This window comes from Leucopleurus acutus (assembly GCF_964270905.1).
Source record: "Leucopleurus acutus genome assembly, chromosome: 1".
NCBI lineage: Eukaryota > Metazoa > Chordata > Mammalia > Artiodactyla > Delphinidae > Leucopleurus > Leucopleurus acutus.
In genome coordinates, this window is record NC_139142.1 from 36,287,527 (window position 1) to 36,308,925 (window position 21,399).

The following is a 21,399-nucleotide window of genomic DNA, read 5'->3' on the forward strand; positions in this document are numbered from 1 at the left end:
TGAGGAAGACAGAGCTAGCTAAAACAACACAACAGCAAACATGCTGAGCTTTGAACTCCAAGAGCCTAACCAGGTCGACCCCAGACCTGTACATCATGGAGCAGGTAGAGAAAGAATGAGGTGCTAGGACAAGTTCACGTTCCCCACAACACCTACAGGTGATTTCTTCTTCTTCTTGTATCTCAGAAAGGGAAGCAAAGAAGACCAATGCCTTTGCCTGGTTCCCCTTTACTTAAACAGAGAAATATAGATGCAGTAGAACTGAGTTCAAGAGGTCTTTATTCTATTAGATCCATAAAAGAATTCTAGAAGATGATAAAGTATTGCAAAACACAGTACAATGCTGGTTTAATAATGAAATATATGGATAGGATCTTATGTTTAAAATTTTTGTAATATATTGTCTAAACCAGATAATTACACATTCTGCAAGAGATGAGGATATCAGGAGGGGCATATAAAATCATACTCTTGAGCTCCAAATGACTAAGTTGGAAGCATTAGCAAACTCCATGAAGGGACAATTCAGAAGCTATAATGGGCTTAGTGCTGCTATTTAAGGTAATGAAACATTTTCTCTGCTTTCTGGATTCATTTCACCAAACGATTTCCTCAGCAGGTCAGATATAGATTTGCAGCAAGTGGAAAGCATTTTCTAGGAATAAAACAACTGATCCTTAAGGAACAGCTGCCTTAACTTTTCTCAATAATAAATCTTGGTCTGACATGCCTAGATTCCTCAGAGTGCTGTCATTGATATCCTCAACCTCTTCCTAACCTTGCTAGACTCTGATACTTCACGTGTACTGAACACTATTACTGAGGGCATCACTGTACTAACTATGTAACCTGGACTAAGTTACTTCTTTGTGCCTCAGTTTCTCTGGCTCTAAAACTGGGCTAACAATAGTACCTACCCTCATGGAATTGTTAATGAGGATTAAACAACTGCTTAAAAAGGCCTTGGCACATAGTAAGTACTCAATAAACCTCAGCTGTTATCATTATTCCTGTTACAAAACAAAGCTTTTCCCTGATGTCAACAACTTTGCTCACTCAGTTCAGAATGTCTGAGATATGAATAGGAAAAAATTCTGTTTTAATGCCTGACCCTTAAGTTTTGATTTCATAATGAGAAGAACTAACTGAAACCATCTCATTCTGTCTAGAACTTTATATGCCTTCCAAAGCATTTTATATTCATTATTCATTTGGATCTTCTAACAATACTGTGAAGGAAGTAAAACATCAATTTATACTAGTCCAATTTTATAGAAAGGAGACAATAAAGTCCAGAATAACACTTTGCTTAATGGTTATACTGCTACCAAATGGCAGAGGCCTAAATGCTAGGTTTTATGACACCCAAGCCAGAATTCTTTCAACTATGCAAGGTAAGATATTCTAAGATCCCTTTGGAGTAATTGAAACCATTCTATTTATATTAAATAAAGTCCACACTTTATTCAGATTTCCCTAGTTTTACCAAATGTTCTTTTTCTGGTGCAGGATCTCATCCGGGATACCACATTACACTTAATAGTCATGCTCTTTTTTGGCTGTGAGAGTTCCTCAGACTTCCTTGTCTTTGATGACCTTGACAGTTTTGAGGAGTACTGGTCAGGTATTTTCCTCAATTGGGATTCCTCTCTCAACTGGGATTTGTCTGAAGTTTTTCTCATGATTAGACTGGGGTTACGGGTTTTGGGGAGGAAGACCACAAAGGCAAAGTGTCATTCTCATCACATCATATCAAGAGTAATGCTATCAACGTGGCTCATCATCAATGATGATAATCTTGATCACCAGGCTAGTGTTTGTCAGGTTTCTCAGTGAAGTAAAAGTTAAAGTCTCTTTTCCCCCTTTCCATACTATACTCTTTGGAAGGAAGTCACTATGCAAACCCATACTTAAGGAGTGAGGAGTATCTACATACATTATTTGAAATTTTTCTGCGTGGGGGATTTGTCTATTCTCTCCAATATATGTATTTATTTATTCAGTCATTCATTTATATCAGTATGGACTCATGAATACTTATACTTTGGTTTATAATCCAATACTACTTTATTCTGTTGCTCCAACTGTTCCAACTTTCGTCTCTGGGAGCTCCTTCAACTGGCTCTTCTGTCCCTTTGACACACTCCCAATCATTGGGATTTTTCATTTCAGCACTTCGCTTTTTTGTGGCTCCAGATGCTCCAAGCTCATCCTGTGTATTTACTGCCCCAGTCCTAGACTCAGTCATTTCCCCAAGGAGTCCTAATTCCTTTATTGGAACCAAGATCTGGGCACTAGATGTGCTTTCCATCCTAGTTATTTTTCAGCCACATAGCTGCTAACAAAGGTGCTTCTTTCTGGCTGCACTTATGTGCACTGGGAACTTTAGCAGAAAAGCTCAGCTCTAGAGAACAGCAATCCCCTAAATTACTTTTTCTTTCTAACTTTTTTTTTTTTTTGGCTGTGCAACTTGATTTATGGGATCTTAGTTTCCGGACCAGGGATTGAACCCGGGCCATGGCAGTGAAAACACCGAGTCCTAACCAGTGGACCGCCAGGGAAGTCCCACTTTTTCTTTCAGAGAATAGGTAAGCCTAAGCAGAAAAAAATAATATGCAAATAATTCCCATTATAAACTAAGTTAGACAAGCCATCAGGCTTGCTGTATTGTAAACCAACACCACATTGTGATTACAGAGCTGCAGAAGGATCCTTAGAATAACAGAGTCATTTGTCGGGGGTCGTCAGGGAGAATACTGATCGTATCTTCAGCTTTACCACATAACAGACACAGCATGGTATACTCCTAGAACAAGATAAAGTGCACAATTACCTTGAGGAACTGGGAGAAAGATGCTTCGTAACTTTCTCTGGTAAAACCGTTCTCTGTAAATTGTCATGGATATGGTGTCTGTACATTAGATCAATTTCTTCAACACCTATAAGCAATGTCTTAGGTTTAGTCTGTGTATCCCAGAGCCTTCTGTTTATATAAATTGAATACATGCTGACGCTCTATTTACTATGTATACAAGAATGTCACCTTGGAAATGCATGGCTATTTCCTGGACTTAGAAACACACATACTGGGCTTACTTAGTGCTGCTATTTAAAGTAATGAAGCAATTTGAGTGTGGGCCCCTGAGGACAAATTCCTGTTCTTAGAGTTGTTCCTTTCTAGAATATTCAACACTAATAAGCAACAGAAATGAGTTTTAAAACAACAAAAAAGGAAAAAAATTTCCAAACCCAAAGAGCTATTTTTATCTACCCCAGAAAAAATAAACAATTATGTTAAATCCATTAGTATGTCATGTCTCATATTTAGATAGCTAGTTGTCTAGAATTTGATCTATTTAAGGAGCTTTTTGTTTCTTGGGTTTAACAAATGTCCAGACTGGTGACAGAAGTTATTTTGTTTTAGGCAAAAATCCTTAGGGCAAAGTCCTGTTCTTATAGCTGTTCCTTTCTAGAATCTTTAATATGGTCATAAACTACAGAAACATATTTCTTTAAAAACTTTTACTCTAAAGCTTTTTATCTTCTTTAGGAAAACAAGCATCTATACTAAATCTATTAGTATTTCCACATCTGACTTTGAGATTGTTGGCAGCCTGGAAATTGATCAGTCAAGGCAGTTTGTGTTTCATGGGTCTCTCACTAGAGAGAGGGTCACGGAGATAAACAGTGCCTACAGTACAAAGACTCAGAACCAGGCAACTGCCTTCCATTTCCTACTAGAGAGTTCAGCAAGGAGACCTAGTTGTAGTAGTGGAAAGACTGTTTCTTAAAGACCACATTTAATTTTTTTTTTTTTTGCGGTACACGGGCCTCTCACCGTTGTGGCCCCTCCCGCCGCGGAGCACAGGCTCCAGACACGCAGGCCCAGCGGCCACGGCCCACAGGCCCAGCCGCTCCGCGGCACGCGGGATCCTCCAGGACCAGGGCACGAACCCGTGTCCCCTGCATCGGCAGGCGGACTCTCAACCACTGCGCCACCAGGGAAGCCCCAGAGGGCACATTTAATTTTAAAGTCTATTCTACACAAACAGTAGAAACACAGGCTATAGCTCAGCAAACAAATATGAGTCTCATGAATCAAAAACAAAATTAAAATCTACTCTCTCCAAGGTTTTACTGCTTTCAAATCCTACTTTCACCTACCAGACATTACTAGTAGGATGTCACCCTCTCACTGGAAATGAAGAAAAAAGTAATAAAGTCAAAATGGGAAAATGTGTGAAGCTAGACAACTATTTGAGTTTTCAACCAATCTGTCCATTGACAAGTTTTTATTAAGTGCCTAAAGGCTCTGCAATGTGCCAGGTGCACCAGAAGACATGAGAGAAGGCAAGGACAAAGTCTGACCTTGCAAAACTTACAGTCTAACTTGGGAGAAAGGAAAAACCTAACACATGGTATAATCTGGAAAGGCTGTTAAATCAGTAAGACTGATTACACTTGTAATCTTTCATTTATAGGCAGTCTGGAATCCAAATTTCATTGTACGTCAATTATTTGGAATTCAGAAGCAGTTTCCCACAGAGGTAACGTTGCACATGGCAGTTAGGTTCCCAGGGAAATCCAGGAAGTCTTTTAAATTTATACTGCACAAGTACTATAGAATCTAACCACATATAGCAGTGCTTCTGTGGGAAAATATGTCTAGAATTCTCACTTGGGATGCCAGGAACACATTCTCACTTGGGATGCCAGGAATATGGTTGGATCAGGACATCCTTCACCCAAACTGACCAAGTTAGGAGAATCAGAATTCCCCCCAGTCATTCATGGAGACCTTCAAAGGCTCCACCTGGGCAAAGCCTGAGGGTAGAGATTTGGAAAGAAAGGTGGAGTGGGTGGAATCACCTTTGGGCAAGATCAGATCCTTGTTTTATGCTGAGGGTCCCATGGGCCTTTTCCCTCTATTATTACCTGCTAATTCTGACCCTTAGTCCTCTCCTTCCCTGGTCCACAGAAGAACAGGGAGCAGTCTCACAGTTTCCCTCTTGTTTCCTGAGGCAAATATATAGTCCTTTTAATGGATTTTAGGGTGATATAAAAAATATCAGATACCTGTAATCATTTATAATTTATTTTCTGTTTAAACTCTGTACTTATGTCTCTATTTCCCCTCTACTCTTGGCATCAGAAAATCTTACTTTGTTTAACAATGGTTTTGTTAAAAATGAATTTGTTTAAAAACAGAATCCTTATCTTTTAGAGATTCATATTGAAATATTTACAGAAGTAGTAATATGTTTGGGATTTGCTTCAAAGTAATCCTGTGGGGAGATGTGGAAATGGTGAGGTACAAATAAAGCAAACTGAAGCTGGGTATTGGAGATTAATACACTATTCTGCCTACTTTTGATTGTGTTTAAATTTCCCATAAGACATTTAAAACAAAAAAAATATTACCAATGGTGGGAATCCCATCTTGAACCTCAATGGCTGCTGGAATAAGATGGGGGCTGGAAGGGGGTGGGGCTGAGGAAAGTAAGTCACAGCAGCTGAGTATGAAGAGTTCTTGGGGTCATCAGACTAAGATGGAAGTTACCAGCTGGCCAGTCACAGGAGTCGGGGCCTGCTGTAGGTACAAGAAGAGCTCAGTAAAGCGAGAAAGCAGTATGGGCTGAACTATTAAGAATAAGAAGGAGATAGAATTTAAGTTCAGCTTGAAAGAGGTAAGATTTAGCTGGCTTGAAGGTAGTGAAAGGGACACGTTAAGTCAAGGAAAAAGCACGAATAAAGACAGTGATATGGAATAGAGCAAGCACATCGCATATGGAGTAGCAGAGGAGTGACAGGATGATGTGTTTCCAGAAGATTAATTTGAGGGCAGTACGCACGACTATACTGTGGGGACTGCTGCAGTAATTTAGGTTTCAGCAGTACGGTCCGTGATACGAGGGGTGGCAGTGGAGACAGACAAAAGCAAGAGAAACTAAGGAAGAAAGGAGGGCATTAGGGTTAAAGAAGGAGATCCGGGAGATATCCGATAGGTTTCATCAGGCACGAGGGTGCGTGTGCTCAATGTCTGCGGGAGTACAGAGAAGGTTCCTAGACCAGAGACCAAAGCTCAGGGGAAAAGCAGTTAGGGACAAACAGGAGAGGAAACCAGAGAGTAAGCAAAGGAACAGTCAAAATGATTTAAAAAGAAAGAAAAGAGTCTAGATCTATGGACCCCAGGGGAAGAAATGCTTCAAAAAGACAATGGTGGGCTTCCCTGGTGGCGCACTAGTTGAGAGTCTGCCTGCCGATGCAGGGGACGTGGGTTCGTGCCCCGGTCCGGGAAGATCCCACATGCCGCGGAGCGGCTGGGCCCGTGAGCCATGGCCACTGGGCCTGCGCGTCCGGAGCCTGTGCTCTGCAATGGGAGAGGCACGCATACCTCAAAAAAAAAAAAAAAAAAGACAATGGTCATCAAAACCAGATCCAGAAGAGATATTAAGAGAGAGAAGAACTGAGGCAAGGTCCCAGGATTTGGCCACCTTACAGGAAATCTATGAGACAACAGTTTTAGTAAAGTGAAAATGAAAACCAGTTTGTAGGTTGTTAGGAGGAGCACAGGGAAATAAGGGAAATAGCGTAAAGAGCTACTCAAGGAAAGAAGCAAAAGGAGAGATGATCAGAGGATGAATCAAAGAGGCAGCTGAGTGAAACAAAAGGATTTTAATTTATTTCTAACAAATAAAGAAGAACTAAATATATTTAATGTAAAAATGCTTTAAATCTCACAGAGAAAAGAGGATGCTAGGAAGAGAGAAGATAACATGAGATTCCTGAGGAAATGCAGTGGGGGTAGCCATAGAGAGGAGGAAATAAAAATCTCTACTACAGGAGGGAAGGAAGAGAGTCTAAAATTGGGGCAATGCTATGAATGGTGTGCAAAAGGAGAGTAGTGAGAAACGAGGGAAAGGGAGGCTGGCCAGCCCAGCAAGAACCTCGGGAAGGGGAGCTTGGATATCATACCATAGCTGAAGGTGAACTACGGAAAGGCCAATGATGTAGTCTGAAAGCATTATTTTAAGAAAAATACACTGGTGGCAGAATATAGAATATGGGGGAGGGGGGGAGTGGATGTTGGGAGAGAAAGGACTGGCAGTGGAGAGTCTAGTTTAAGAGTTTTTTCCAAGAGAATTCCACATTATATAGGCATTGTGACTATAGCCATCTTCCTTTAGCTTCTTCCTACCCCAAAGGAACTTCTGGGGAGCTTTGAAAATGGCTGTGCTCAATCATAAAGGAAAATCAGCTAGACTTTGGTCTCGTGGCAGTGACACACAATGGCTCAATTAGGGTATAAACAGGCAATCTCAATATCCACTTACAGACTCTAAAAAGCTCACAGGAGCTTCAGGAACTGCTGCAAAATAGCTATAAGCACTCCCTTCCTCCCATGAACGGACAGAGCTGCTTGTTTAAGCCCCCGACATGTTCATTCCCCTATTTGGCCACTATTCATTCACTGAGATCTCGATTTTGCCGTAAGTGACATCTATCATATAAGTATCTTTGAGGCATAATTTTTGGATCCTGGGGAGGTGTGGTCAGGATGTTGTTAAGATGGACCACAAGATATTAGCCCAGACTCTGACAGGTGACTAAGTGCCTTCTTTCACACTGAAATAAGAATGAATGAAAGTGGTTATACTATTTTATAAGATTCTGCTGTAGAAGATTTTTTTTCCCCTAATTATATAGTACCACCCAAATTTAAAGGATTAAAAAAAATTCCCTTGCCTGTTAAAACTCTTACCTCACATTTATATCCTCTGGACGAACATGTAGTTCACACTAAATAAGTAACTCAATCTGAGGGCTTGAAAGCTGAGGCAGTGAGGGACAGATACAGGTAAGTGTGTCCTCATGCTTTCCAGTTTGCCCTTGGCTCTCCCTCACTGTCCAGCTTTTCTTCCTGGTCATTAGACCTGTGAATCTTCAGCAACTTCAGGCCTACACCAGCCTGTAGAATTCTGTAGAATTCTTCACATGCTCTCAGAATTGTATAAGGACTAATCCTTATACTACATCCATATTCTCTATCCTTATATGGTTCAGCTTCTCTCCTCCAACCATGATACACCTATCTTGTCATTTTACTTATCAAATAATATTAAAATATCCTATTGCAATTGAGACTACAGAGTTGCTTGACTCTACAGGTCTATAAGGGAAACAAAGATAATCTCGTTAGCATGATTTCCACGCTCAGCAAGTATGGTGGCAGTGGGCAGGCCAACACTTAAAGCCAAGAATTGTGCAATCATGTAACTGGGTAGAGAAAAAAGAGGCACAATAGTAACCTCATATGAAGCCACTATGTGCTGTTCTTTACAAGCAAAATGAGATATCATTTGTAAGGCATGTGTTTTGCTTTGTGACTGTTGTGAAGACAGGTTTGAACAGATCCACCCACATCTGAAGTGTCTCTCAACTGACACAAGTGGAAGACAGGGATGGTCTCCTCTAAGATTCACTAGTACTTCATTTATGAAGACTATACCTAGATTTTTCAAGGGTACTCTTATTGTTCCCCTCCCCCTGCAATAACATACCCACATTTATACATTTACCTGAAATTCATCCATGATACTGAACGTATACTCATGCCTGGCTATTACATGATGACAATTCCTACAAAGATCTGCTGAAACAGAGAAAGACTTAATTAAGTCTTAGAAGGTGCCCTAAGACAGTAAAATTTCTAGTCTTAGCATGGTATTGCTTTGAAAGAATCTTAACTCTGTCATATTTAACACAGCAGGAAACCCATTATAATATCTACCTTGATAAAAAATCCAGACTCTGTCACACAGCAACACTGTATAATTAAGAGCCTGAACTCAGAGACTTAATGTGCATATATTCATTCCTATTGAAAGCTCTCTAAAGTAATCAATTAACGGATATGTAAGTGTGTTTTTGAAACTAGCTGGACCTTTCTAACTATGTAGAAGCTTTTATTCTCAGGAATGATAGAAATTGTGCTACTAACCAATCATAAACAAAAAGCTAACACTAGATGTTAAACTGCATTTAGCAGTAACAAAAGGCTCTAGTAAAAACAATACAGTAATAATAACTATGATACATTGAGTGCTTAATGTGTGCCAGATACTGTTTTAAATACTTTGTAACTGTTTATTCACTTAATGTTCTCAGAAACCCAATGAGGTAGATACTACTGTTATCATGTTTGTAGGGATAAGGGAACAAAGGCACACTATGGATAAGAACTAGGAAGACCACAGCTGAGCTACAAAGTGTTGGAATCAGAATTCAAACCCAAGCTTTCTTGCTCCAGAGCCCTTGCTTTTGACCACTATCCTCTACTACCTGGAAAAAAATAGAGTTTAAAGGGGTACATGATACAGGAAAGAAAAAGATTCTTCTAATTTAGAACATTTTTCCATAGTCTGACTCTATTCTAAAGGCTTAGTGTCTTTCGCACCTTTCTTTCAAAATATCATTATTTGCACATTTAATCCTCATATAGTCAGAACATACCAAAAAATCAGGAGACAAGCAAAAAGCAAATGTGAACAATTTAAATAGTTGCCATAAGATCTGGGCACGAAAGTGCACATATACTTAATTTACTTGTAGAGATTCTTAGTGCCAACCTCAGAACTTATTTATTTTTATTATAGTTATTTGATTTCCTAGTATCAAGGATAAGGAATAGCATATGAAGGTAGCATACTTAATACTTACAGTAGCAAAAGAAAGAAACTATAAACTGACAGTAACAAAAGAGACAAAAGCTATAAAAGCAGAAACAAGACTAAAAAAACCATAGCATCCCAGAACCATTTAGTATAAGGGCAAACAGCCCTAAACACTTTAATAGCTGTTGGAGCACATCACTGTATTATATTATAGTAGAAAGTGAAAATTCACATGGAAGACCCTAAGTTAAAAAAAAAGTCCCTATATCTTGTTTCAGAAGACAGAGTCTTTAAAGATAAACAAAAGAAAATTGGTGCCTGATCATAAGCTTCAGTTATCTGCAAAAGTCATTTATGTGGAATATCTGATGATGCTACATAAATGAGATGTTACCAACATTTTCCTCTTAAAAAACTAACTAGTGATTTTGTGTTGCAATATGATAGTGAAACAGGCCTCATAAGACTTTGTGCAACCTAACTCCCAAAAGCTGATACCTGCTAACGGGCTCAGATGGAAAAAGTCTACTTACGATCATAGGTAACTATTTCTTCTCCATCTTCCTCTTTCAAAGATTTGTTTGTGATCAGCATAAAGTCCCGCTTACTGCACACTGCACAGCCTATAAAGTTCAGCAAGAAAGATCCATTCTCCAGGCAGATGTTACCCTAAAATAAGAAAAGCAGAATTTAATTTTCTTTTTTGAGGGGATTTTAATTTTCTCGTATTTCAAAATCCTTGGTGAAAATGATTAATAGACTTACAGTCTCTAAAGACAAAAAACATGGCCAGAATTTACTTGCTTGAAGTGTACACCAAGTAATTTTTGAAATTACTAGCTTTCCTCTAGAAGTGTTATTCATAGTAAATAAAACTGAAGAAGTGTTAGAGCTTAGGACTGCAACTGTGTTTAAGAGGACTAAATGCAAATGGATATTTAGAAACAACTTAATGAAGTCTTAATACAACATGTGAAAAGGAAAAATCAGAAAAATCTAATAGCCAACACTATTAAATGAGGTATCATATTATAAAGCTAGAATGAAAATTCAATCAAAATGGACACACTGAGCCAATGATAAAAATGATCTTATCCACTGTGATGCTCAGTTGACTGTTGAAACAGCATTTTTTCAAGCCTTAAAAATACCACAAAATAAACAAAGAGAAATAAACTCTCAGCTCTATAGATGTCAGTCACTAGGATATGTGTGATTCAGGCAGAAAAGGTAAGTTCCGCAATTCATCAGATTGACACCATGGCATTTAAAAGAGAAAGGGTTTTACTTGTCACTAAGAAACTGTAAACAACATATACTCCTGGCTCAAGGGAGGTCTTTGCTAAAGGCTTACTAATAATTGTTCAGAACTTAAAGTCACTTCATAAACTACCTAGTTCTACTCATTTCTTTATTTTTTAATTTTTATTTTATATTGGCATATAGTTGATTAACAATGTTGTGTTAGTTTCAGGTGTACAGCAAAGTGATTCAGTTATACATGTATCTATTCTTTTTCAAGTTCTTTTCCCATTTAGGTTATTACAGAATGTTATTTCTTTTTTTAAAATTAAAGTATAGTTGACTTAAAATATTATAATTAGTTTCAGGCATGCAACATACTGATTCAATATTTTTGTAGATTACACTCCATATAAAGTTATTATATAATATGGGTTATATTCCTTCTGCTGTACATTACATCCTTGTAACTTATTCATTTTATACCTAGTAGTTTGTACCTCTTCATCTCCTTTACGTCCTCCCACCCCTCTACCCTCTGGTAACCACTACTTTGTTCCATGAATCTGTGAGTTTGTTTCTGTTTTGTTTTGTTCATTCGTTTGAATAAACAAATTTATCTATTTTAATATTTATTTATTTAAATATTTATTTATTTTGGTTGCACCGGGTCTTAGTTGAGGCACATAGGCTCTTCGTTGTGGCACATAGGATCTTCGTTGTGGCATGTGGGATCTTTAGTTGTGGCATGTGGGCTTCTTAGCGGCAGCATGTGGACTCTTAGTTGCGGCATGTATGTGGGATCGCCAACCAGGCATGGAGCCTGGGCCCCCTGTATTGGCAGTGTGGAGTCTTACCCACTGGGCCACCAGGGAAGCCCCTGCTTGATTTTTTAGATTTCACATATAAGTGAAAACATACGGTATCTGTCCTTCTCTGACTTATTTTGCTAAGCATAGTACTCTCCAGGTCCATCCATGTTGTCGCAAATGGCAAAATTTCATTCCTTTTTATGGCTGAGTAATATATATTGTATATATATACTACATCTTCTTTATTCATTCATCTGTGATGAATGCTTCCACATCTTGGTTATTGTAAATGATGCTGCTATGAATACTGGGGTGCATATATCTTTTTGAATTAGTGTTTTCATTTTCTTCAGATATATACCCAGGAGTGGACCTGCTGGATAATATTGTAGTTGTATTTTTAATTTTTTGAGGACCCTCCATACTGTTTTCCATAGTGGCTGTACCAATTTACATTCTCACCAACAGTGTACTGGGGTTTCCTTTTCTTCACGTCTTCGCCAACACTTTATTTTTTAAGTGGCATGGGTCACATCTAGGCTTCCACCATGCTTCTATCAGCCAGACTTGCATTTAATTAAATTAAATTAATTAATTTATTGGTCGCACCACACGGCATATGGGATCTTAGTTCTCAGACCAGGGATTGAACCCATGCCCCCTGCAGTGGAATCATGGAGTCTTAACCACCGGACAGCCAGGGAAGTCCCACCAACACTTATTATTTGTTGTCTTTTTGATAATAGCCATTCTGACAGGTGTGATGCGAGTTGCATTTCCCTGATGATTAGTGATGCTGAGCATCTTTTCACGTGCCTGTTGGCCATGCCTTTCTTTGGAAAAATGCCGATTTAGGTCCTCTACCAATTTTTTTTTTTTTTTTTTTTTTTTTGCGATACGCGGGCCTCTCACTGTTGTGGCCTCTCCCGTTGCGGAGCACAGGCTCCGGACGCGCAGGCCCAGCGGCCATGGCTCACAGGCCCAGCCGCTCCGCGGCATGTGGGATCCTCCCGGACCGGGGCACGAACCCGCGTCCCCTGCATCGGCAGGCAGACCCTCAACCACTGCGCCACCAGGGAAGCCCCTATTTTTCTTTTTTTTTGATAGTAGTTCAACCTCATTTCTGACCAACAAAAAATCTGAGGTATTTTTAATAGTTAATGTGACTAAAAACCATTCAAACTAATGCATTTCTCCAATGCAGCTATGTGCCTGATACTATGCAAAGCATGGTGGAGGATTCCGAGGACTGCAGGATGAGTCACAGACGTTTCTACCTTCAAGGAGCTTATGAAGTATGAGGGATTTAAGACCCATCTTAACCAATGCCACAGTGGAGCCTTCCTGGATTCCCAGCACCACCATTAACTAAGTGCCTTCGTAGTGCTATGTATTAAGAGGTTAACTCTGGTGGGGGGAAATCAAACTAACTATGCAGTTTGGAGATACTAAAACATAGGCACATCAACATAACTACTAAAAGGGAAAAAAAGCCTTGGGATTAAAGTATAAATTTCCAGCTATTAAGAACAAGTGCTTTGATTTTTTTAAAAAATAAACTTTACTGAGGTATAATTTACACACAATAAAATTCACACATTGTAAGGGTATACATGAAAGAATTTTAACAAATGTATATACCAATGTAATCACTACCCCAATCAAGATACAAAAATTTCTGTCTTCCCAGGAAGTCCTTCCTGCTTTGCAGTCTATCTCCAACCCCTATCTCACCTCAGGCACCCACTGACCTGATTTCTATCTCCAGAGATTAGTTTTGCCTGTTCTAAAGTTTTACATAAATAGAATCATACAGTATACTCTTTTACACCCAGCTTCTTTTGCCTAAAATGATGTCCACGTTAATTATCTATGTTGTTGTATGTACTGGTAGTTCATTGCTTTTTTAATGCCAAGTAGTATCCCATTGCATGGATCGATCTGTTGATAGACATTTGGGTTCTTCCCAGTTTTTGGTTGTTATGAATAAAGTAGCTATGAAGATTCATGTATAAGTCTTGTGTAGACATATGCCTTTCTCTTGAGTAAATATCTAGAAGTGGAATTGCTGAGTCATACAGTAAAAATATGGTATATATATAAACTTTATAAGAAACTGCCAATTAGTTTCCATTTTCTATTCCCACCAGCAATGTGTGAGTTCCAGATTTCCCACATTCTCATCAACACTAGGTATTACGTCTTTTTTATTTTAGCCATTCTAATGATGTAAAGTGGTGTCTCATTGTAGTTTTAATTTATATTTCCCTGATGACTAGTGATGTTGAGCATCTTTTCATGGTGCTTATTAATATATCTTATTTTGTGAAATATCTATTCAAGTCTTTTGCCCATTTTTTGAAGTTAAATTGTTTATCCTCTTATTGAGTTATAAAAGTTCTTCATGTATCTTAGATACAAACCCTTTGTCAGATATATGTATTACAAATATGATGCACAGGCTTAACTGTTCTGCGGCATGTGGGATCTTCCCAGACGAGGACTCAAACCCATGTCCCCTGCAACGGCAGGCGGACTCCCAACCACTGCGCCACCAGGGAAGCCCTGGTTTGCCATTTTTTAAATGGTGTCTCTTGAAGAACAAACAGTTTTGATTTTTATGAAGTCCAGTTTATTAAATTTCTTTCATTGTTTGTGCTTGTATTCTAAAACATCTTGCCTACCCCAAGATTGCAAAGATTTTCTCCTTTGTTTTCTTCTAGAAATTTTATAGTTTTAGCTGGTAGGTTTAGGTTTATGATCCATTTTGAAATAACTTTTATATATGGTCTGAGGTAAGGATCAAGTTTCATTTATTTCTATATGAATATCCAGTTGTTCCATCAACATTTGTTGAAAAGACTATCCTTTCCCCATTGCATTACATTGGCAACTCCGTGGAAAACTCAAATCATCCTATATATGTGGGTCTACTTTTGACTATTCTTTTCCCTTGATTTATATGTCTATCTTTTGCACTGATCTCACACTCTTTTGATTACTGTAGCTTTATAGTAAGTTTTTAAATTAGGTAGTTTACGTCCTATAATTTGGCTAGTCTAGGTTCTTTTCATTTCCATATAAATTTTAGAATCAGCTTATAACTTTTACAAAAAAGCCTGCTGGGTTTGTTTTTGTTTTTTTTGTAATTTATTTATTTGTCTATTTTTGGCTGCACTGGGTCTTCGTTGCTGCGCGTGGGCTCTTCGTTGCGGCGCGTGGGCTACTCTTCGTTGCAGTGGCTTCTCTTGTTGCAGAGCACGAGCTCTAGGGGCACAGGCTTCAGTAGCTGTGGCACGCAGGCTCAGTAGTTGTGGCTCACAGGCTCTAGAGCACAGGCTCAGTAGTTGTGGCGCATGGGCTTAGTTGCTCTGCGGCATGTGGGATCTCCCCGGACCAGGGCTTGAACCCGTGTCGCCTGCATTGGCAGGCGGATTCTTAACCACTGCACCACCAGGGAAGCCCCTCCTGCTGGGGTTTGAACTGGGACTGCCTTGAATCTATAAAAGCTGACTGCCAAAGACTCCAAGATATTAAGTAATTTTTTAAAAAGTCTTAAAAGAATAAAGATCTAAATACCATTTCCAAATAAACAGAACTCTGAACAGAACTGCACACATAAACACAGGTACCTTATACAATATGGTCTAACCTCTGTAATCTGACTATATAAGCAGGCAGAAGGTAAACTCTAAACACTGAGGGAAGAGAAAAGGGATCTATGTATCAGTTGTGAGGTAGGGAAATAAATTCTTGAAATGGCAAATGCAAGTACAGTAAATAAGAAACTGATGGGGCTTTCTCTAAGGGACTTGGTCATTTGAACGTGAGGATAACCTTTGTCAGTGAGGCATGATTCTTTTACTAGATGAAACAAGATTATTAATGTCCAAATTTGGGAAAGTAAATTAAAGCATACAATATTCAGAGAAGCTTTTGAGGCTCTCACAATGGGAGGAAAAAGAAGAAAAAAATCTAAATCAATTCCACAGTAATAACAGTAAACTATAACAGTTTTGAGAAGACAGGAAAAAAGACAAACATTAAATATCCTTAGAAAATGTGATTCAGCTAAATCCTGGTTGAGGATCTATAAAGGTATACAAATGTGCAAGAAGAAATGGTTGAGGGACTTCCCTGGTAGTTCAGTGGTTAAGAATCCGCCTGCCAATGCAGGGGACACGAGTTCAAACCCTGGTCCAGGAAGATCCCACATGCCGCGGAGCAACTAAGCCCGTGTGCCACAACTACTGAAGCCTGCGTGCCTAGAGCCCGTTCTCCACAACGAGAAGTCACCGCAATGAGAAGCCGCGTACTGCAACGAAGAGTAGCCCCCGCTTGCTGCAACTAGAGAAAGCCCGCGCACAGCAACGAGGATCCAATGCAGCCAAAAATAAATAAATAACTAAATAAATTTATTTAAAAAAAAAGAAATGGTTGAATACTATGATGATAATTAGTATGAAAGTATATTATGATAAACTCTTACGAATTTGAGAAATCCGCAACTATACTGACAATGATTGGGCCAATTTGCTTCTTCCAAAAAACTATTATTTCAGATGGTATAACTTAACAGTGCATACGTTTTGTCAGGGAGTACTTAAAATTGAAAATAGAAAATACAGTTTTTAAAGAACCAAATTCTAGTTTTGCTAATTTTCTCTATTGTTTTTCTATTTCCTATTTCATAATTTCTACTCTAGTCTTTATTATTTCCTTTCTTCTGCACGCTTTGGGTTTAGTCTGCTCTTGTCTTTTTCACTGACTTAAAGTGGAAAGTTAGGTTATTGATTCCAGATTTTTTTCTTTTAATATAGTCATTTTAAAATGCATCATTTTAAAGCATCCATTTCCATACAATTGTTTTACCAATTATATATCAGACTCAGCATTTAATTAAATATGATTTAATGCTAAGCAACAATTTGAGTACGTGAACTTTTGTAGTTTAATTTTAAGTGAGGTATATAAAACATAATTTCTAATTTAAACATAACTAATTTACACTGATTACATCCTTCTGATTAACCTAAATTTAAGCTATATTTCTGTATTGCTGCTGAATTACTAATACTTTTAAAGCTGAAACTTGAACTATATGAAATATAGGTTTCATTTCCAGTTTGATGTGGAAATGTTTTATTACAATTTTGGGCGTGATCAGTTATTTTAGAAAACGCAGTAGAGTTCTAGTTCCAACTGGTTTGCTAAATGCTTTTCTGAATGAAAAAAAAGTTTGGTTCACAGTTGAGTAAAAAAATTTGAGTTCAGAAAATTAGTATGGTTCATTTTCAATCTGATTCATGCTTGAGTTCAAGTTCTTGGCGTAATTTTACAAGCAAGTGGGCCAGAGCTCTGTTAGAAATTTTCTAGCCTGTGGAAAACATCCACCACAAAACTCCAGAAATTTTATGAAACCAAAGATAAATAATCAAACATTTATTACCTCCTCATTCTGCATTTAGACCTACCCAACATGCTAATCCATTATTTTCCTCTGCCAAACTTTATGAATGAGTGGACTATACTTGCTACCACCACCTGAGTACCTTTTCCTTTGCTAGGCTTAAGTAGAGTGGCTTCTGCTCTTACCGCCCTTAAAAATATTTCATGACTTAAAAAAATCCCAGAGTTGGAAGGATCCTTGAGATTTCAAGTAGTCATTTAGTCTCTACGGAACAACAGGAAGAGAGTTCAATTCCTCTAAGGTTACCCATTCTATTAAAAAAAAAAAAAACCTGTTAGAAAATTCTTTATTCTGATTCAAAGCCTACAACCCCCTAACATCCACCCACTAATTACTTCTAAATCTGCCTTCTGAAATTTCAAAGAAAAGCTCAATTCTTCCTCATGACAGCCCTTTATTTCTTTGAGAACAGAATAAAATCAGAGAAAACTGCTTCAGGTACTTTCCTGGTTTTCCAGTCACCTCAGTGCTTTTCTCTACTCTTCTTCCTATACTTTTATTTTCATTTCCTAAATTAATTTATTCCCTGAAGCTCAGTTCTTGATTCTGGTTGATTCTGTACATTCTTTTCCTAAGAGAACAAATTATTTCTATTTTGACTCCTTTATTTGGCTGATTCATCTGTTTGAATCTCTTACCCAAACTGCCATCCTATATTTTCACTTGACTCCTGGGATGTTACACTCTCAACCTCGGATTAAACATGATAAAAAAAAATCTGATCATTTGCTCCCCCAATTTTGGTTCTCCCTCCCACCCAGATGGCTCCAATTTCTGTAATACTTCCAAATTTCCCAGCTGCCTAGATTGAAAACCCTTAGATCATCGTCAGCTCTTCTTTTCTTCCATCCTACATTAAATTGGTTGAATCCTGTTAATTCTTTCTTTGAAATGAGGACTTGTACTTCCCTAGTGGTGCAGTGGTTAAGAATCTGCCTGCCAATGCAAGGGACACGGGTTCAAGCCCTGGTCCGGGAAGATTCCACATGCCACAACTACTGAGCCTGCGCTCTAGAGCCCTTGAGCCACAGCTACTGAGCCCGTGTGCTGCAACTACTGAAGCCCACGCTCCTAGAGCCCCTGCTCCGCAACACAAGCCACCCTAATGAGAAGCCCGCACACCACAAGGAAGAGTAGTCCCTGCTCGATGTAAGACGCAACTAGATAAAGCCCCTGCAGAGCAACAAAAACCCAACGCAGCAATCAATCAATAAATGAGGTCTTCATCATCTCATGCCTATACTACTGTTGCTATTTGGTTCCCCAAATGCTCTGTAGGGCTGTCCTTTTACATTTCCCCCCATCCCATCATCTTAACATACAACCATAAGATTCACTTTCCTAAATAGCAGATTTCAGAATCATTTCCCTATTCAATTTTTTTGTATAGTTGCCCAATGCCTAAACTTCTCAATATAATTTTTGTCTTTTGATTAGCTCAACTCTTAAAAATCCAACCTAACATCCTTTTCTTTTTGGCCACACCGCAGCATGTGCGATCCTAGTTCTCCGACCTGGGATCAAACCTGTTACCCCAGCAGTGGAAGCATGGAGCCAGGGAATTCCCCAACCTAATATCTTTAACACTATCCACAGCAAACATCTCCCTCATGGTGCCTCTAATGTGCAGTTTTTGTTACTGCATTCACAAAAATCTTTTTAAACTTAAAAAAAAAAAGTATGAAAAAGAACAGAACACAGAAATGTGAAACATAAAGTACAGCATAATGCCTCTACCTATTAAATATCAGTAGTACCCCAGTGTGACAACCAAAAATGCCTCCAGATATTGTCAAATGTCCCTTGGGAGGCAAAACCACTCCCAGTTGAGCGCCACTGCTCCATTCACTTTCATTACTCATTCACTCATGGTGTTCCATTCTATGGCTATATCACATTTTTCCAGTCTACTACCACAAACAATGCTGTTATGAACATTCTTATACCAGTCTCCAGGAACACACTAGGCACATGCATTTATCTGTCTAAAATGGAAACTGCTGGGTCATTCAGCAGGCATATCTTTAACTTTTTTTTCTTTTTTCTGATAATGCTAGACCTTTTTCAAAGAGGTTGTACCATATGAGTGCTCATGTTGTTATAAAACCTTCCCAAAAGACTAAGTATTATTCAAAATATTAAGAGACAGGACCAACTACAAAGATTTTCTACCTCCCAACCAATATGAGAATCCTTGTTCTTGTTATTTTCCCCCAGCATCAGCTCCTCCTTTCCTTTTCTACCCTAGTCACACCTATCCTTCAAGTCCCAACTGAAGTCCACCTTTCTGTTGGGAGAACAGCGCTATCCTCTATTGCTCTCCCCTTTCTCTAAACCGGAATAGCATTAATGGACCGTACTGGTCATTTTTTGTTAATCACGTGCTCCCGTAAAATGTAAGCTCTTTGGCAGCACGGAAGCTGCCTTTTATTTCTTCTTGGGTATCCCTTTCTGGCCTGGCAAAGTAATCTAGTTACACGCATACAAACGTTCAGTAAGTATATCTTGAATGAATTAGAGTAAACAAACTTCTCAATCTCCTGAGCTTGAAAGGAACAGAGATTTAAAAGAAAGTAACAGCCTGGAAACCTGAGTTCTAGTCTTGGCTCTCACACAAATTAGAATGTGCACTTCGCCAAGTGACTTCCCCTCTCTAGGCATTAGTTTCATCTGCAAAATTGGGTTAGAATAGATGACCTAAGAGGTCCCTTCCAGCGCTAGAATTCAGGAAGAGCATTGAACGTTATCAAATGAAGCTTGAGGATGAGACCAGGGTAGAGATGGGGGTGTCCCTCTGTTGTCGACTGGGTTGCTGGTGGTGGTAGGGTTTCATTTGTTTTCCCCTTGGAGCTCAAGAGAAATGGGGTGACGGCTGCTATCAGTCGCCAGAGCGGGGAACAGCAGGAACCGACGGCTGCAGGCCATCCCCGCTGTCAAGTGCCTACATACAGCTGCCGCGTCACTGGATGGGGCGGAGCGGCTGAGTCCGCCCCGCGCCCGGCCTCCCATGAAGGCCGGCCGGGGATATGAGAAGCCTCAGGGGCGGGCATGGGCCAAAGGAGAGGGAAGTTCTCGGCGCCCACTCGCTCACCCGGTTGGGATATTCCTTCTCCACACAGTCCCCACACATCGCGACGCAGTTAACGGGGAAGTTCCTCCACTGCTTCCGGGAAGAGGAAACCTCGCGAGAGCTCAGAGAAAGTCGCCGCATGCGCCCAGAGTACTCACCCTGGAGTGTCGGGTCTTAGGAGCTAATTCCAAGTCTCCGCCCCTTAGCAACTGTTGTTAGGGCTGGGTCTGGTCTCCCAGACAACAACCGACGGCAAAGGGTAGGACTTTAGAAACCTTCCGAGAGAGAGGAAGGGACCACATGGCAGGAAGGGGAAAGGGATCTTGGACGGAGCAAAGTTCCAATAGGCGCCTTCCTGAGTCTAGGCTGACAGAAAGCCAAGTCACAATACACAAGAAAGGGAATTGTTTTTTGCTGCTTCAGCTTACTCCATATATAAAGCTGAAATTACAATTTGGGTACCTTTCCGTACCATTTCTTAGGGCAGTGGGAGTGATAGTTCAGATCTTGGCAGGGGAATAAGCAATAAATGAAGTGTTTGGGAAGAGGCACTTATAGTTCTGCAGAGAATCTCGTGAAAACACAAAATGTTAATAATAAATGACCATTCCAGAGTCCTCTGGAGGACAAAGCAATGGGAAACGTGTTTCTATCTCTATGTGTCTTCCTTTTCAGATGAGGAAACCAAGGAAACAGTGGTTAAAGGTCTTGTCTAGGGTAACAAAATTACTCAGTAGTCAGCCAGGACTAGACTCGGTTCCTACCCTGGGCTCAGCACCTTTTTAATACAGTAGCCAGTAGCCGCGTGTGGCTATGAAGCACTTTTTTTTTTTTTTTTCGGTACGCAAGCCTCTCACTGCTGTGGCCTCTCCCATTGCGGAGCACAGGCTCCAGACGCGCAGGCTCAGCGGCCATGGCTCGCGGGTCCAGCTGCTCCGCGGCATGTGGGATCTTCCCAGACCGGGGCACGAACCCGTGTCCCCTGCATCGGCAGGTGGACTCTCAACCCCTGCGCCACCAGGGAAGCCCTATGACGCACTTTTAATGTGGCAGATTGAACTGAGATGTGTTGTAAGTACATCCTGCACACTAGATTTGGAAGACAGTATAAACAAGGTAAACTATTTCATT

At 39.6% G+C, this 21,399-nt stretch overlaps 1 protein-coding gene across 2 annotated transcripts; it reads right to left on the minus strand.

The window, feature by feature from the left end:
- Nucleotides 1-293: 293 nt before the first annotated feature.
- Nucleotides 294-20,391, minus strand: CHURC1 (churchill domain containing 1). 2 transcript variants are annotated; one of them, XM_082842562.1, is made up of 4 exons: nt 20,290-20,391; nt 10,208-10,343; nt 8,580-8,653; nt 294-2,806 (listed from the first exon to the last, which is right to left on the minus strand). In XM_082842562.1, exons 1-4 carry the CDS (start codon nt 20,326-20,328, stop codon nt 2,714-2,716), a joined length of 342 nt encoding a protein of 113 aa, XP_082698688.1. In that variant the 5' UTR covers nt 20,329-20,391; the 3' UTR covers nt 294-2,713. The 2 variants fall into 2 exon arrangements, with proteins under 2 accessions (XP_082698688.1, XP_082698689.1); XM_082842563.1 differs by having other exon boundaries at nt 296-2,806; nt 8,580-8,650.
- Between the last annotated feature and the right edge of the window lie 1,008 nt (nt 20,392-21,399).

Coding starts and splice junctions, on each gene's coding strand:
- CHURC1 (XM_082842562.1), bottom strand. CDS start 20,328: ATGTGTGGGGACTGTGTGGAGAAGGAATATCCCAACCGG. Junction 8,654..10,207: donor AGAAATAGTTACCTATGATC/GTAAGTAGACTT, acceptor TCTCTGTTTCAG/CAGATCTTTGTAGGAATTGT. Junction 2,807..8,579: donor GTATCATGGATGAATTTCAG/GTAAATGTATAA, acceptor ATCTTGTTCTAG/GAGTATACCATGCTGTGTCT.